This window comes from Glossina fuscipes, unplaced genomic scaffold (genome assembly GCF_014805625.2).
Source record: "Glossina fuscipes isolate IAEA_lab_2018 unplaced genomic scaffold, Yale_Gfus_2 60, whole genome shotgun sequence".
NCBI lineage: Eukaryota > Metazoa > Arthropoda > Insecta > Diptera > Glossinidae > Glossina > Glossina fuscipes.
In genome coordinates, this window is record NW_023998432.1 from 5,116,596 (window position 1) to 5,134,296 (window position 17,701).

Below are 17,701 nucleotides of genomic sequence, written 5' to 3' on the forward strand. Positions count from 1 at the left end.
AGTAAACTGATACGTTGAGCATATGGATTAAATTTCCATAACAAGAATTGCGTTTCCAATATTGTAAATTTTATATTTCATAGCCTTATAATTTCCATCAGTTGGTTCCCGTGGGGGTTCGTCGGTGAAGCAGTGAAAGGCATATTGGAACAACAGAACTACGGATGGAACAGTATTTAGAGAGTGTATTTTTCAGGGAAGCGGTTACTGATGTTGAAAGGCGCCGAATAATACTGCATAAACTCTATGATCTTACGATTTACAGCAAAGTAAATTCGATTTCCATAAACTCCAAACAATAGTCTTTTTTGTGATGGAAGATGATAAAGACGATTTTACATATGTGAACGATTAGCGTTAAGGCAATAAATATTCTCGGCTTTAAGCTTTTACCTTGTAGAATCAACTATGTGTACTGTATTATGAGTTGTACCAAGTCAATAACATTGTCATGGGTAAGGCCTAACAAAATTGTGGCAAAAGTTAAAACAATAGCAGAATTATTTAAACGTAGCGTATGCTTTCAATAACGATATCTTCCCTGCGCAAATCAAGTTTGTCGGCATTCAGTATACGAAAGTGTTTTGAAGCGGCTGTGAAAAGTAACATAGTCAGAATATTATACACCTTGTATAACCACGAACATCATGGTAAAATGTAAGCTGTACGAGGTTTAGATACGCTTTTACACATTCAGTGGTGTAATTGTTGGGATTTGGGTTTCATCGCGCTCATCGTTAGCAATAAATTGTGTAAGGTCATAAATACGCAAATATCATTTCAGAGCAAACGAAGCTTTCTAATTATTTTAAGTTGAAAATTTATTCTAAGCTATCTATCTACAGAGTTTACTTTTTGTATTTATCTTAGCCCTGTAGTATAGCGCTTTGTTATCGACGTCTTAGCACCGCCTACCAAACATTCGGATAACCACTCATCTTCTTAAAAACTAACATCTAATAGAATAAATGAAATTATAAGACAAGCTCGACAAGTTTAAAATGCTGTTGAAAAATAATGAAGAACGTAATCACGAAATCAAAGAAATTTTCATTCCGTTATTGTTTTTTTGAATTTACATATGAATAGTGCAAGGTTTTTTCATTTTTTGGCTACCCACCGCTAATGCACTATGCTGAATCAAATTATTGAACGAAATGGAAGAAGAATCAATTGCCGGCTTATTGGAAAATTACCATTAACAGCTGCGCGCATATTGCAGTGCAAATATTTGAAGACTTGAAAAATATAATCAATGTTTAGTTTTGTAGCGATGAAGTTAGGTAAGTTGTGGCTTCTTTATATATTAATTTTGAGTAGTAATGAACTCGACAGTCACGGTATTGGAACGCCTTTCCCAACTTATTTGCACGTTCAAATGTTTAGTTTCCCGATGTTTCTAAGATACTTTAGCATTTTTCAAAACTTTTCAATCCTTAAAAATTGTATGGCAAACTCAACAGCAGAGATGTGTCAAACCTAACAAATAACTTTAGACATTTTACTTAAGACACGACCTTTTATTTATACAAGTACTTTGAGTTTTCAGCTTTGATGAGTGTTTGCGTAAATAAAATTTTCTTTGGACAAATCAAAAGAGTTATACTCGGTCGTTGCCTTTTACTAAATATCTTACATTGCTGCGTGTAATCGAATTCTTGATTAATTTTCACAATAAACTCCCAGAAATTATATCTGGCTTACATATCAAGATACATTTTTCATTCTAGCTATTATATTATTATATATATTATTTAGTTAAGAAAAATAATTTTCGTGCCAAAGATCTTATTAATTTTTATCTATTTTTGTTGTAAAGTACTAAAAATTGAGTTTTATTTTCATATGAATGTTTAATTTTTATGAGAACACGAAGTGTGTTCCAAAAAATATATCTACGTGGCTCACATTTATTCTACCATTTTGGAATAACTTCTTTAAGGTATTACAAATTCGATTTTTTTTGCTTCACCCAAGGGTGAACGCACAGAAATGGTTGTATGGAAGAGGTTCAAAAGCTTGGTTTATTTGATTCAAATCTTTTACATCAGATTGGTACACCGAAGTATTATTATTCAGAGGTTTTGATAGATGAAGAATAATAACATTTTTGACAAGAAGATTAATTTTTTATGAAACTTAGAACATTAGTCCCCGTTTCGAGCGCCCTCCTATATCAGAGCTTCCATGAAAAGTATGTCTTTACATGAAAACAAGGCATAGTTTTTGGTACTTTGTTACCGATATATGTGTAGAACTGTATTGGACGAAGTGGTATTAAGTATTATTTAGTATTAGATAATAATGGTGGCGATGCATTTTTTTACACATTTTTACTTTATTTCATTTTTATGACGTTTCTGCTACTTTGCACAGACAATTGCTGCGAACAGTGTGTCCTTATTATGTGCTGTAATCAGTTACGATAAGCAAAGCATTGTGTAGCATTGTACTTTGGTCGCGTAACTTAACCAACCAGCGTTTCTTACACTATTTTTTTTCTCAGTAAGTATGAGAAAGTTACTCTCACTTTGTTTCTGTGACGCTAAAAAATCCTTATGTTTGTTACCTCTCTCCTTCCGTTCGCACGCATAATAGATCTTTTCAAATGCTTAGGCTCGAATTTACACATGTTTATCGTTTGTTATGTTTACTTTGGGTGGAGGAAGTTTAAAACCCAGTAAATTTGTAAGAAATTATTAAGCGTATGATATCCGGTTATTTACAGAGTTTTTTTTAAATTGGATTAAATGTTTATGTATTTTATAGAAAACCGTGCTGTACCGCGTGTCAAGGGATCTACATATTACTTTTATGCCCACAATCAGGTGACGAAATTAAACTAATAATATTGCTGTCTTCGTAATATAAAAAAGTGCATCTCTGACACTCTCTACTAGATGCTGCTCTAGAAAGAGCAGAAAACACTTCAATAAACTTATTTGATTACTGTATTGAGCTGTTTAAACTTAAGACTTTACTATTTAGCTTTTCACAGGAAATTGTCCATAACGACTTCCTTTTCCCGTATGCCTTTATAATATGGAATTTGTTCCATTACTTCATGCGTCGATATAAAAGATCACAACAACAACAACAACAACACTTAGGATTCACACTTATATATATTAGTAGTATTTTAATAGGGGATAGTATGTAGTATATTTTCCTTTGTATAACAAAAAAGTTGTACAGCGAAATCTTTCTAAATTATAAAGAAATATGATGCAAAGGAATAATGAACGCTTGTACATCACATATCGTATATTTGTTCGTAGCTTGTTTTTTTTAAATAAGGTGATTGCGTGCATTAAAAAGCACAATCCAAGCCTAATTTAGCTTCTCGCTCGGTATACTGCGGCATACTGTTTGTTGATTTCCTTAAACAGTTGACTGTAGGATATCCTCAACAATTTATATACAGTCAGTTTCATTAATATTGGGTTTATCCGCTCGACAAAAAGTAAACGCTTGTTAAACCTAGTCCATTGTCCAAACTAAAACTTTTTTTTTACTATTTTTTCTTTTAGGGAATACATTTCCCAAACAAAACCATATTCCAGTATACATGAAATTTAAACAATTTTAACAACCTCAGGAACAGCATAATTATAGCATAGCATCGTTAATATTGTGTTTTTTTGATGTAAGTAAGGATATGAAGAAAAACAACAGCATACTATTAAAAATTAATATTTAGAGTGGTATCCTTTTTGTTTAATAATGTCATTTACACGTTTTGAAATATTTTTTATAATTTTCTTTGTGTAGGAAACAGGGATCTTACTCCATTCCTCTTATCGTCTATTTTTCAGGACTTGGATGGCAGAGATTGAGAGTTTTCGCACATGGCGGTCGAATTCACCCCACATAATTTTGATCGGATTCATACTTGGTCATATTTAGAAGAAAATGAACCACTTTGGGCCACTTATATAAAGGCCATTCTTGAATTAGGCGGGATTTAAGCTTGGTAGAATTGAAATGTTTCCAAAACACCAAGTTTGTCCCCTCTTTCTTTTGAATTTTCCTTCCATATCGTTAAAAATCGCTCCTTGTTTTCAATGCCATCCATAAACACCGATTTTCCTACCCCGTTGGCCTAATGCATACCAAACATGCAATGCATAACCATTGCCGTGCTAGCCAACCAACATTTAAAACTTGGTAAATGGAATAAAAATAAATGCAGTTCATAGGGAGGTAGTATTCTATTATTGTCTCACCGTAAATTGTTTCAGGATTCCTTTCACCATATCCATGTAATAATTGTAACTGGAAGGCCAAATGACAGACGTGTATTCAACTAAAGGCCTTACCAAAGCTGTGTATAGACCGTGTAGAGAGATAGGCTGCAGTGGCACACAGAAAATATAGTTACTAAATTCACAACTTGTTCCCATTAAAAATTCATCACTTGCATAACTTCTCTTCTTATTAGGAATGAAAGGGACCGTCTGATTCTTGCATTGTCTCTGAACATCAAAGCTCCAATATTCACTCCAATATTCAACTTGCTCTTATAGAGACATGGAGTTTTGCTTTCGATTCTTTTTCTTTCGGTGTCTCTGAATTCATTAATATATACTGTCGATCTTGTTGCTGGTAAATTAAATTCTGACTTTTTCAACCACTTTTTACATCAAAATTATTAAAGATATAATTTCTCGCTTTTTTGTTTTTTTCTGTCGTTCTTCCTTTTCTTTCTCTGTCTTCTCTGGTTTGCTTAAAATTTAGTTGCCCATCTTCAGGCATAATTTGAAAAAAAAGATTTAAAAAGACATAAAAAATCAATTTGCAAGATTTTCTAATTGGACCGAAATTCAAAAAATTTTGCAGAGCCTAATAACACTTATGCTTTCTCTTGCATATGAAAACAGTCACGGCTTATCGCGATTACTGTTTGGTCAACGATCTTATTTTTAATAAGGACGGTGATGATGATGATGATGCTGATTTTTGATATTTTGATGTGTCTGCGACAGCTGTATTGAACTGTCGTAGAGTGGCGATATCCTATAGGCTGTGATGCACACTAGAAAACATTTGTCGTTTTATTTCAATCATAAATATGAACTGAGTTGTTATCATGTTTTGTGTAGTCAACGTACATTTTTTTTTTATGTAACTTTAATTATATTATATGTATGTGTATATAATTAGTGCGAAAGCAAACATTGACTAATGTTACATTTTTAAAGTGCAACCGAAAATATAACAAATTGCTAATAATGTATCTTATCAATGATTTAATAACTTTTGTTTGTTTATTTTCACGTCTATTTTAAAATAGAAACATTTAAAATTGTGTCTCTCCTGTTGGCTTTTTGTATATTTCATTTCTTTTGCGATCTCCACTACAGTCGCTACCTCCTACTTTTCGTCTCGCTCTTATAAATTAATCAACGATCCAATGCGGCAGCAGCAACATGGCATAAATTTGTTAATTACACCTCACGTAAAGTGTTTTCTGATTTATGTGAATTTATGGCTTTTCATCTATTCGTAGTTTTCTTATGCAGTTTTATTTAAAAATTTGCACATTTATTAAAAATTGTCAACTTTGCGCAAAAAAGAAAATATTGCAATTTTTTTTTTTATATTTTAGTTATCTATTAATTTGGCGTTCAGTTCGAATTTGTACTTTGCTGCTAATTGTTGTGTCTTCTGTTTATACACATGTTCACGAAGAAATTGCAAAAGCAAAAAATTTTTATTTAAAATTAAAATTTATGAAATATACGGCTCTTCTTTTTTAATAAAATGATGTTCCCGGATTTTTATATTCATAAAAAATTTTTTATTGAACAGTGGTTACGTTTCAAGAACCAGCGTCATCCGTACAATCGGCGGAGTATAAAATTTTCTAGATATGGCAAAGTAAGTTGATGAAACTATTTCTCGGCCCAATATAAATCAAAACAAAAAGCAAAAAAACAAAAGGAGAATGCATTGGTTGCAATGGTTTGTTTCGTTTAGTACGTTTCCTATCAGTCAACTTATGTAGTTCGTTGATCTTTATGTTCATTCATTTGACATTGAATACGCCAAATTCCACCTTTCATATATAGCTTCGTTTAGATTTTCTTTTTCTTTATAGTTGTAAGTGGTACAATCTGTTAGTTACATTTAAGGCAAGCCGTTGTGAGGTGCCTTCAAGGCTGACCGCTGACAGGCCGAGTATCTTTCGGCTCATGGTAAGTTCTACCTACATTACAATGTGGATGACATAATATTTCTGATATGTTGGCTAAATGCTGCACTCTCCTATTATAACAATCATTGGTACTCTCGGAAGTGGAATGCTTGCCTTAGTTCTTTTTGTATGGTAAACTCATTTGACTAGCGATCGTAAAGAACTAAGCGCTATTGGTAGCGGTCATAAAGATCTTTTGTTAATAAGAGGTAAAAAGAGACGAATTAAATGCAAAAGCCGTATACGGTCTTGGTCCGAGCAAGTAAATAGAAAGGATTTTTATCATAAGTCTCTTTTCTTTAATATAAAGGCACAGCACCTTTATATTATTCACTAACTCGAAACTGGCGACAATTCGAAACGTAGTTTTCTATTGCTTCCTTATTTAAAACTCTTTTGAGTTAAAACAAGTTTCCATGTCTTCTGTGAGAAGTAAGTGTTTCCGCTCTTTGCACCAGATATTCGTGTCAAAGATTTCACAAAATATATATTGTGCCGTTTTAGTTAGCTTGAGATCCATTTTCCCGGGTCGTCTTTCTTATTCTACGTTGTTGAAGCTCCCAAATTAAATGAAAATTAAATAAATAATTAGATTGTAATCAACAGGATTCAATTGCACGAATGGAACCTAAAGGTGTAAGGAACCAAAAAATAGAAACAATATAGAAAATTAACGTACAAAAGCACAGTTTAGAAACACTTTTGCTAATAAATAACGAGCTGCGATTATCGACTAGTAATTTATTTGGATTAAAAATTTTTTAATATTAGAGTAAAAGTATTACCGATACTTTCTCTGCCCGATTTTTACTGCGTAATATAATCGGACGCTTGAATCTAATTTTCGCCATTCTGACGCCGGCGACGGGGATATATATATTTTTAATTACCACGGGCCTCCATGAATGGTATGCATTCCGCCCGCGCATACGCGCACTGTTGTAAGAAAACTTCAAAATGTCGCGAAAATTTCAAAAAATTTAAAAGAATTATGGAATCGAAACCAATTTCATGTTAATTTTCATATTTGTTAATACTTAACGATTTAATAAACAAATGTCAAATAAACAATAATCGCTTTAATATTTTCAAACTTCAACCTTCAGCTTTGTGTGCTTGGTACTTTCATCTATAGTAACCTTTTTCTAACAACAATTAGGACGTATACGCTAGGTTGGGTGTTCCTGGAGCTATTCGTTATGGACGAAATGCTTCTAAGATCCGAAACGTGACTTAAACAAGCCAAGAATCAATGCTGGTACACGGCGGGTAGAGTTGCATCTCTTAGGTGAGTGCTTCTAATTTTTCCTGAACAAGTTTTGAAACATATAGGCGAGCTCGGTTATCCAGTAAAGTCGATCCAATTCATAACGTTTATTATTACATTCTCGGTGATTTTGAAAATCTTTATTCCGGTCGACATGGATTTTCACCGAATAATATTTTCAGTGGAGCACCTGCAGGTTTCTTGTCTTCTGTTTTGAAGGCGTCACCTTGACTTAAATGTTTGAAGAGTTGCACGCTCGTGCCTTGGTCGGTGGAGAGTAACCGTATCACTTTTCTTCAAACTAAATACGAAAAATAATAAAAGTAAATGGAGTTTTTGGTACATAGTTCAATGTAGTGCATGCTTCAAGAAATGTGCACAATTGGATGAGTTAATCTATACTATGCCATGCGGCTTAAATATAGAAGGTTTTCCCTTACAATTGATACAATATTACCCAGCACACTATAGTGTGCTCGTCTATCAACGACTCTGATATTTTAAAAATGAATTCGTACCATCGTACGTAATGAATTCGTAGTGGTTCTTCTATTTGAGCAACTGCAAGTTTTCTGTAAAATTACTTCATCAAGTATTCACTGGTCCTCCCTTTTAATAATTTCAGTTAATGCTCGCCATGTTATAAATATTAGAGCCCTATGGACTGCGGGGCGTTATTAACTCGACGATAATAACGCTTCGTTGAATTATATTTTTAATTAGTTTCTTTTACATAAATGATTTTATTTAATATAGCAAGTATGTTAATATTATAATATTTACATACAAATAATTGGACAAGAATCTTTATGTGCAAAAATTGTTACGGTTTCTTTGGTCAAAATATCACGTTATATCTTTTCTTCTATTACTTTCTTATAAATTATCTTTATACATGCAAACTCGATACTTTTTTTCTTCTTTATTTTAATACCTACAATCGTCAGATGATATACTAACTTCATTGCGTCTCCTATAATAGGGGGAAATAACTCTCAAAAATGCAAAAAAATGCAAAATTAAAAGTTCTTATTCAATGTTTCTCTTCCGAATCCATTTAATTAAAACTATTTGGAAGGATAGGCGAGTAGTATGAAATTACTTGCCATTTGTTTGTGAGGTATAATGGCGGAAATAGTTATTACAGAATTTTATTTGATTTCGTATATCATATACCTCTGAGCTACATTTACCGATGTTTCTTATTACATAGCAGTGGAGGTACTTTGCGTCAATTTAAAATCATATCGCTGTTAAGAATGATATGTATATAAATAAATAAAAAAGAAGCAGATAAGCGCTGCATACCATATGTCAGTGTTTACATAGACGTAAAAAGGTAAGATTCAGTTCAGGTTACTATAATAATAATACTTAATAATAATAATGATAATGCAAATAATTTATGTAAAAATCGTTTTCGCTTCACTTATTGTTTCATAAATTTATTATAAAATACTACAAATTAAAAAGCCAACAACAACAAAAAATTCATCTTAACAATAAAATATGCATTAGAAGCAGCGGTGAAGCAAAGCTTTCATTGTTTTAGCCCGGGTCAATCTTGGACACTCATCATTGTGTGGAAGTTGATATCGTTACAATATGTATTCAAGGTTTGTGGTATAGTAGAGGATAGCGGAAGTTGTTATTTTAACGGCGCGGGTAAAGGTATCGTTCGAATTTTTATTCTATCACTTCTTAGCTCTGTATTATAAATGAGCGTAAGCTGTCATTCAGTGTACCTAAGGCTTTTGTCTCTGTTTACTACAAACTGCGAATTTTACGAAGCATTTTCTTATCAAACTTGAGAATTCCAAAACTTTTGTCTTGTTTGCTTCACGACACATTAACTTTTAACATAATTAGTTTCCGCAGTTAATTTTTTTGCACAAGATCTTAGAATAGCTTCAATATTTTGAAGCTATCAGCTATGATGTGCTGCTATGAAAGCTGCCCTTCATTGTGGCTGAGCAGCATTTCATAAGGAAATTATCTAATTTGCTTTGTGCTTGTCTATCTAACTGTTTGCGTATTTTGAGTAAACCATTTAGAATGCATTCCCTTACGAGAATAAGTAAATAATCTGTCTGCCTCAAGCTTGAACGGGGATGTCCGATGAGTTTTGCCGTGCAGTCCGAACGAATAGTTCGCGTTTTTCTGAGTATTTAATCATCATTTATAGAAAGAGTTGTGTTAAAGGTTTAAACAACTTCTTTTTTACATCAATTTTTGCAAATCATGTCTCAAGCCATGCGACGTTAGAACGACAAGCGTGCATTTACCCTTTGTTTTATTTTATTTTCTTCTGTATTATACCCAAAAACAAACAGTTTAGCTTTTAAACAAAAACAATAAAAATAGTTATGTGCTATGGTAAAATTGCTTTTAATTTAAAAACTAAAATGATTATTTTTGGAAACGTAAGTAAATAAACAGCAGGTTACATATATCTTTTATATATATACATATATAAGCATTAAATAAGCATTTGGATATGTGCTGTATATGAATAATAATTTGTTGTTGTAAGTGTTGAAAATATTTAGTTTGTTCGCATTTTTTCTTCTGGTTTATTACTTATGCGGGTCCTTTGTACAAAAAATAGGGGAAAATGAAAAATATATCTTCTAATATACATTTTACCCTCTCAGTTATTTCGCTTTTTTACTAAAAACTAAATTATAACATGCAAAAAACCTATAGTTGATTTGCGGCATATCTTATATACACATCCACCATTTTTTATATTTATTAGACGTCCTAAGAGTATCAATGAAAGTATAAACGGATTAAGCATTTAGCTATTAAGACAATGTTTGTAAACTAGCTCCTTTCATATTTCATCTGAAATATTTATTTAGCTATGGTGTGATTGCCTAAAATAACGTTTCTACTGATACTTCTGCATTTTTAAATAAAATATTCATATCAAAAAAATGATTGATATCAATGCAGAAACTTATGTCGGCTAATCAAATATGCTTCGGAGGGGGGTTAATTGCATTATGGAATTAAGATTTGGGCGAATAATAAACAATTTTAATTGATGATGTGAGCATTAGCAACGCAAGCTAATATTATTAAGAGAGCAAACCGTTAATGAAAACTCTTGGTACTCTTATTTAACGGTGGTTTTCGAATTTACCAAATACAGCTATATAATAATCACCATGCGTACAGATGAGTCATTGCCGATCTATGTACTTAAGGAAATAAGCGCTTATTTCAAGGGAATGGTAAAGAGCATTAATTTGAAATATTATTCATTGGTGCACAATTTTTCCATTTTTTTGAGAGAATACAATGTTTCGGGCTTAAGAATAGAAATGTTGTACAATAATTCATCGATTGAATGTGGGGGACACGCGAGCTACGAAATTACCCTATAACTTTCGCCAGGAGTTGCTGTAATTGCGATCAATTCCACTTAACCTTTACTACACATAAAATCTTTTGTTTGATCTATCTATTCTCTAATCTATTCTCACAATTGGCACAAGAATAACACATCGTTGTTTCTAATTGTGCTAAGGTAATTTAATCGCACCAATTCGTGTCATTAGTATACATTTTTCAGATGATAGTTATAATGTAGAAAAATTCGACTGAGTGGCCGAAAGCAAAGATTCCGATTAGCAACTGAATCTCTCTCAAGTGTGGCAGAGTTTTTAATAAAGCCTGTAGCTTAGATGTTAATACTTTAAGATCTTAGTCTTGAATTTACCTCTCTGGCTAAATTAATAATAATAACAATAATTTTATCGGGATCTGGATCTATTGACATTGTAAAACCCTTTCGCAAAGTTTTATGTCTTAAAAAGCTTAAAGTCATCTCACAATTTGGAATTTTGCAAAACTATTTATATGTACACACATGAATATCTAATTTTTATCATCCTCATTTACATACATGTGAATGGAAAATATTGTCTATGTATGTATGATTCTAGTTTTTATTTTATTTTTATTTACTGCTTTTTTCACTGAACATATTTGCGACAATATCTGCATCCAGTTCTAATTTTTAATTAAATAAAATTGTTTACATTAACAATGTTGTGTGTCTAAGTGTCTATCTATGTGCTTATGTATTTAAATGTTGAAAAGTAAAAACGAGTAAAAGTTTGTCACAGATAAATTAACAATATATTGGTTAAACGTAATATAAATCACCTAAAATATTATTAATTAGCAATTATTGATTAAACTAAAAATAAAAATATAACCTAATTGTATGAGAAGTTAATAAATTATAATACAACGGTACTTTTGATGTTTAACCGCTATTCTATCCCTTTTCTCTGTAATTTTTTGATTTTTTCAAGTTTCTATATGTAAAATATGTATAATTATCTGTGGTGTAATTTTTATTAATTATTGTTCAATTTTAATTATTTTATTAATTCACAAAAGCTTTAAAAATGCATTATATCGTAACTTTTTTATAAACAGAGCGTGCAAACACCGTCTATCGATATGAATGGTTACAATCGCAAAAGTCCTTCTAAGAGACGTTATGAAGGTTCAAAATATTCATGTGAGTAAAAATTATTTTAAAAATAAATGAAAAAGCATTTATATTTATAATAATAAAACCGTACATTTGCCGCTACATTAAGAACAGATTAAAGCGATTTCCATTTAACTGTTTTAGTTTGCCGGAAGCAACATTCAATTTAAAGATATTGAAATTTTGTAGATTTTCAGTCGCCGGTTTTAGGACAACGGGGTAAAAAGGGAACAAAACGTTTACAATACGTATATTAAATGATAACGAAGTGAATAATTTGAAGATATCAAAAGGATAAAAAGGAATCTACAACTACAAGTTGCGAAATTTTTCATTCAAAAAATTAAAACGTTCATATATGATTTGAACGCCAAGTATGCCAAGTCTCAAAATTGGTAAATGTCAGCGCAGTAGTTAGCTATAATATCTTGATTTGTGCTATATATTGTGAACACATTAAAACAGCTTGAAAAACGCTCTTAGCTATTAAAATTTTATTCTCAAAATTTAATTTCAATATTCTATGCATTGTCGAATAAGGAATTTCGATATACAGAGTTATCTTTTAAACAACATTCGCTAGGTATTTCTTGAAAATAATTTTTTTTTTCTCTAAAATAGCGATCAAACACCTAATAGCTTGTGACAATCGACTTTGATCATTCTCCATTTCTAGAATACCATATAGCAAAACACGTGGACTTCTTTTTCTGGTGAAAAAGATGGTTTGACACTCAGTGCCATTAAAATTAATCTTCCATCTTAGACAATATTTAGAAACATCGTTGAGAGCATTTCTTTAGTACAAATACCAGAAGAAGAGAATGCAATGTTATCGGCGAGGTGTAATGGACAGAATGAAATTGTGGCACAGCTGAGCGATGCATCAAATATAGTAATATAAGGCCCCAACGCCGAGAATTGGAAACGTCACAAGAAATGTGACAAAAAAACATAAACAGGTTATAACTAAAAAAATTGTCCATTTGCTGCTACAAAATTTCTAATTATCTGTAAAGTTAAATACGAGCAACTTAGTAATAAATCTGCTGTGCCAGACAGTGCCAATAGAGCTATAAAAATTGAATGTTATTTTGGATTCGCGTGTGGTGAAGTTTGACGGCCATTTAACGTGTTATGTTGTGCTTAGACTATACGCAAAACAAAATTACGCCTCAGGTACAATCGACGAGCATTCAAAGAGGTTAACAAGTTTCTTTGTGAGTCATTTACCAAGTAATTTGCGGAGAAAACTAAGAAGGCAAATAGCTTTCTGCCAATTCTTGTGATAATGTTGTAACTTTTTTGATAGAATTTTGGCGGTATAACTATTTCGACTTAAGATTTTTTACAGTGTTTATGATAGTATCTAGTGGGCCGTATTTTTGTTGCGGCGCATAAATCTTTCTTCTATCAAGCTTAGGGAAAGTGACTTTCAAAGTTGGCAATGCCCACATGACCAGCTAAATGATGATTTTAAATTAAAGCTTAACCTGAGCTTGCTTGTGTGAATGTGTTGTGCAATGCAGATCACTAACCTCTAGGGAAATACAAATTCGTGTTGTTATTTCTTAGGGTGAACTGCAGACAATTCCTATTCCTATTGAATAATTCCCAATTTGTAGATATTTCATATTTATGACTTTAAATTGCAGTTCTTCAAATTACATTCTCTTAATTTAACAATAACGTCAAAAATTAGGTGATCTTGGTGATTGCCTTGACAATTGGGGCATCAAAGCTTATTTGAGACTGTTCATTTATTATTTTGATGCTTTCCACAACAATTTGCGCACATGGTTTTGACGAAGCAGTTCTTCTCACCATATGCTCATGTACGTGATGTTTGTGTTAGTGCTTTAAGTCCTACCTTAGTATATCATCATCCTTTGACAGAAGGCAAGAAAATAATCAAAAATTTCCAGATATCAATTAAGACTTGGATAAAACCATTTAATCATATAATTTAGCTTAATGATAGTGATTTTCTAAGTGTGTTTGCTAAACATAGTTTTTCTTTTTTACTTGACTTGCATATAAAAATCTTTTGGTGAGAATTTTGTACATAAGATAAATTAAATTTTTTTTTCTTTCGATCAAAATCAAATACTATGTAATTTTTATAAAATTTTCTCTTAATTCATAGCTACCCCCAAAAAAAAGGCTCGAGCTAGCAAAGAACGCATACCGCAACCCAAGAATACGGTCGCAATGTTGAATGAATTGCGGCACGGTCTTGTTTATAAATTGGAATCGCAAACGGGTCCGGTGCATGCACCACTTTTTACAATATCTGTTGAGGTAAGTTTATGCTGCGCGTTATCATAACTTTTAAATTCCGCATGAGGGTGTGTGTGCAAAATTTTTATATGCATTCGTATGCATATATCTATGAACATGTCGGTGTAATGAATATAATTTTTATTGTTGCTGTCATTGCTGTTAATATTTTTAAAAAATTTTTAAAGTATACGAGTATAACAACGGCAGAAAACAGCGAATTGTAAAGAGAAACAATAAAAATCATATTTGCATAACTACCTCTCGAATTCAAGATTTATTCACATTCTTAAAATATATTTATATAGAATGTAAAAACATGACCGAAGTAAAAATTGCCCAGTAATCCACATTTTTAAAGGGTCGCGTCTTCGTTATATATGTCTTTGCTAAGTAATAGGTTATCGCAAAGTAAAAAGCAAGCAGCAAATAGGTATTAAAATTACAAAATATTATGGAGCAAGCTCACATAAAACAAACTAAGCCTTGAATTACGATCATAAAACCGAAAGTGAAATTAGGCTTCTCTGATAGGTATAAGCGTCGTTTGAAACATATTAAAGAACTGAATTTGCACAACTTCGTCCAAATATTTTACAATTATTTTGGTGTCTTACGTATATGGTGAAGGCAAATTTAGGCCGATTTTAGCGGTGATAGGGTCTACGTATTATAATGAAATTAGGTTTTTCCGATAGGTTTACGCGTCGTTTAAAACATATCAAGGAAAGCAATTTGCACAACTTCGTTAAACTTTTTTATAACATACTTTATATATCGTAAATTTTCGGAAATTTTATACAATGAATTCTTTTTAAATTTTTTATAACATGAAGAAAGATCTCTTTTCTTACTTATAATGGTACTTTTTTGCTTTAGTTTTTATTTTAGTTTTTATTTTAGTTTTCTAATTATTTCGTTATTCGTTCAATATTATTCAATTATCAAGGCGCGAACCAAGCGTAAAGGTAGCACATCTCTTAACAAGGGGCTACCTACAGTGGGCCAACTTCACGCCAGTAAAATATGCATATTTACAGATAAATTTGAATGTATTGAATTAAAGCCGACAAGCACACCTACATTCTATCCAATCACCACCCCCGCTCCATATCCAAACTATTAAGTCTGCTTTTACACTTAATCGTTTTCGAACTTTTACTACTCATGTTAGTGCTACCATTACCATCACGATTACTTGCAATAGTTACTGCTGCAATTGTTGTGCTTGAAAATAACTCCTCTTATTCGTTTTCATTTCTCTTTTAATGTTCACCATGATAATATGTGTATATGTTTGCATGTATGCGTAAGTACTTACTACATATACCGTATGTACACTTTACCGAAGTTGGAAGATTTTTTGCAAATGGTTAGAGCATAGGCTAGCGCTGTGTACTCTTTTTTCTTTGTTGTGGATGATGATGGCTTTCGGTCTTGTTTTCTTTAGCTTTTAAAAAATGATTATAAGTTAAAATCGTTGAGAATGTCATGTCAAGTGCTGTGTTTGTGTAGGTAAATGTGCCTCCGCATACGTGTGGATGCTTGTTTTTATTATTATTCACCTATATGCATGCGTATGAAGCTTTTACTTCTTATTATATAATTCAGATTTATACACTAAATATATTTAAGTATAAATGTGTGTGTTTGTTGCAACACACAGTTCTACAATTTGCTTTCTTCATGTATCTTCATTTTTATCACTCTCTGATTATGTGATGATTTGAAGATTAAAGCAAATAAAAATTTTTTAACGGCTTATTAATTGATTTCAGACTAAAACACATTTTTATAAGCATAATTGTGGTAAGCGAAATTTGTCGTTTACTTTGCGAAGTTTAAAAATAAACCTATTTAGCTTGTACGTGTTCTTTATCAAAACGTAATGTTTGAAAGAAATATAGTCCGTAGATTGCTCATCTTTTGCCTTTTTTTTGGCAAAAATTAAAACAGGAAACACGCCCTTACATACATTTGATTTTAGTTCGATTTTATAGATTTCCCAAAATACTTTCACAATGGCGTTAGCACTACAATAATCCTTCTGAAAGAAGATATTTTTACCTTGGAGTCAATCATAAATACGCATAACTGTAAGAAATGTAGAGTTGAAACGCAAAGTTTTGAAGATTTTCGCGCACAGACCGTTAGACAGACATAGGCAAATTGAGTTGGAATGATGTATGTATGTAAGATTCAAACGCGTATTACTGGATATTACTACTAATGTGCAAAAACCAATGCATCTTCTTGCGATAAGTATTATAAGGAAGCGTTTTTGCTTCCTTACGAAATACAAGTCCGTCCGTTTAAAAGTCCACCCGCACTCCGCAGTCAGCAAGTCCGATCTGTCCACACACATCGTTCTGTGAACAATACACGAGCAGCCCCGTCCAACTTCAAATGCAAAATCATAAAAACACCCACTAATTATACTTGTAAAGTTAAAATCATAAAAACACACACTAACTATGCCCATACTTGTATAAAGAGAAAATGTATAGACACATATTGCACAGGCCTACGCTACTTAATCCATAGGAACACACACTCCAGCACCAAACGAAGGGTAAAGAGAATGAAGAAAACTTGTATGAAATGGCTCGTAGGCATAGAACATGTAAAATCATACAACACAAACGAACTTAGGCACAAAACCATAGGTAATATTTACACAACCGCCAAAGCGCAGAATAGGTATGAATATGAGCTGTCCGACACAACCCAAAGCCATAGAACTTGTGAGTCATATAACTCAAACCCAAGTCAAACATAGGTATAAAACCATACGAAATAAGTACAACATATACAAGAAGTCTGTATGCCTTAAACGCGTAAATATTACGCATTACGGTATAAATACCGTTAGGTTGTCTAAGCATATAGAAACCCTTGTGCTTCGCAATACACAAGCACACTCGCTCATGCAAACGCACATACCGAAGAATCACACATACCATTCTATAGTACTGTTAGGTCATAGTAACATACAGAAATCTATATGCCTTAAAATTGTATAAGCGAACGATAGAAACGCTTACGTAATACGCATTACTGTATAAATCCCGCTAAGTCATTTAAGCATGTAGAAACCCTTATGCTTCGCAATGCATAAGCACACTCGCTCATGCAAACGCACATACCAAAGAATCACACATAGGATTTTATAGTACTGTTAGGTCATAGTAACATACAGAAATCTGTATGCCTTAAAACTGTATAAGCGAACGATAGAAACGCTTACATATTACGCATTACTGCATAAACCCCGTTAGGGTATATAATCAGGTAGAAACCCTTATGCTCTACAATGAATATACGATCAGACAAAACAAATAAACGTTAGAGTCACACATAGCAATGCACACCAATACCCGTACGCGCAAAGAGCACAATCACACACACAATATTACACAAAATGTACAAAGACACGATCACACAT

At 32.3% G+C, this 17,701-nt stretch overlaps 1 protein-coding gene across 4 annotated transcripts in view; it reads left to right on the plus strand.

Annotated features, from left to right (window-relative positions):
• LOC119637561 (double-stranded RNA-specific editase Adar) overlaps positions 1 to 17,701 on the plus strand; it is a 129,811-nt gene that overhangs the window by 33,475 nt on the left and 78,635 nt on the right. For 2 of the 4 annotated variants that reach the window (XM_038033653.1, XM_038033654.1), the window contains exons 1-3: positions 5,787 to 5,880; positions 11,919 to 12,003; positions 14,123 to 14,277. In XM_038033653.1, the coding sequence (XP_037889581.1) occupies positions 11,943 to 12,003; positions 14,123 to 14,277 (216 nt within the window). In that variant the 5' untranslated portion in view covers positions 5,787 to 5,880; positions 11,919 to 11,942. Of the gene's footprint in view, positions 1 to 5,786; positions 5,881 to 11,918; positions 12,004 to 14,122; positions 14,278 to 17,701 lie in introns of those variants that run through there. The other 2 variants (XM_038033655.1, XM_038033656.1) reach the window with 2 other exon arrangements.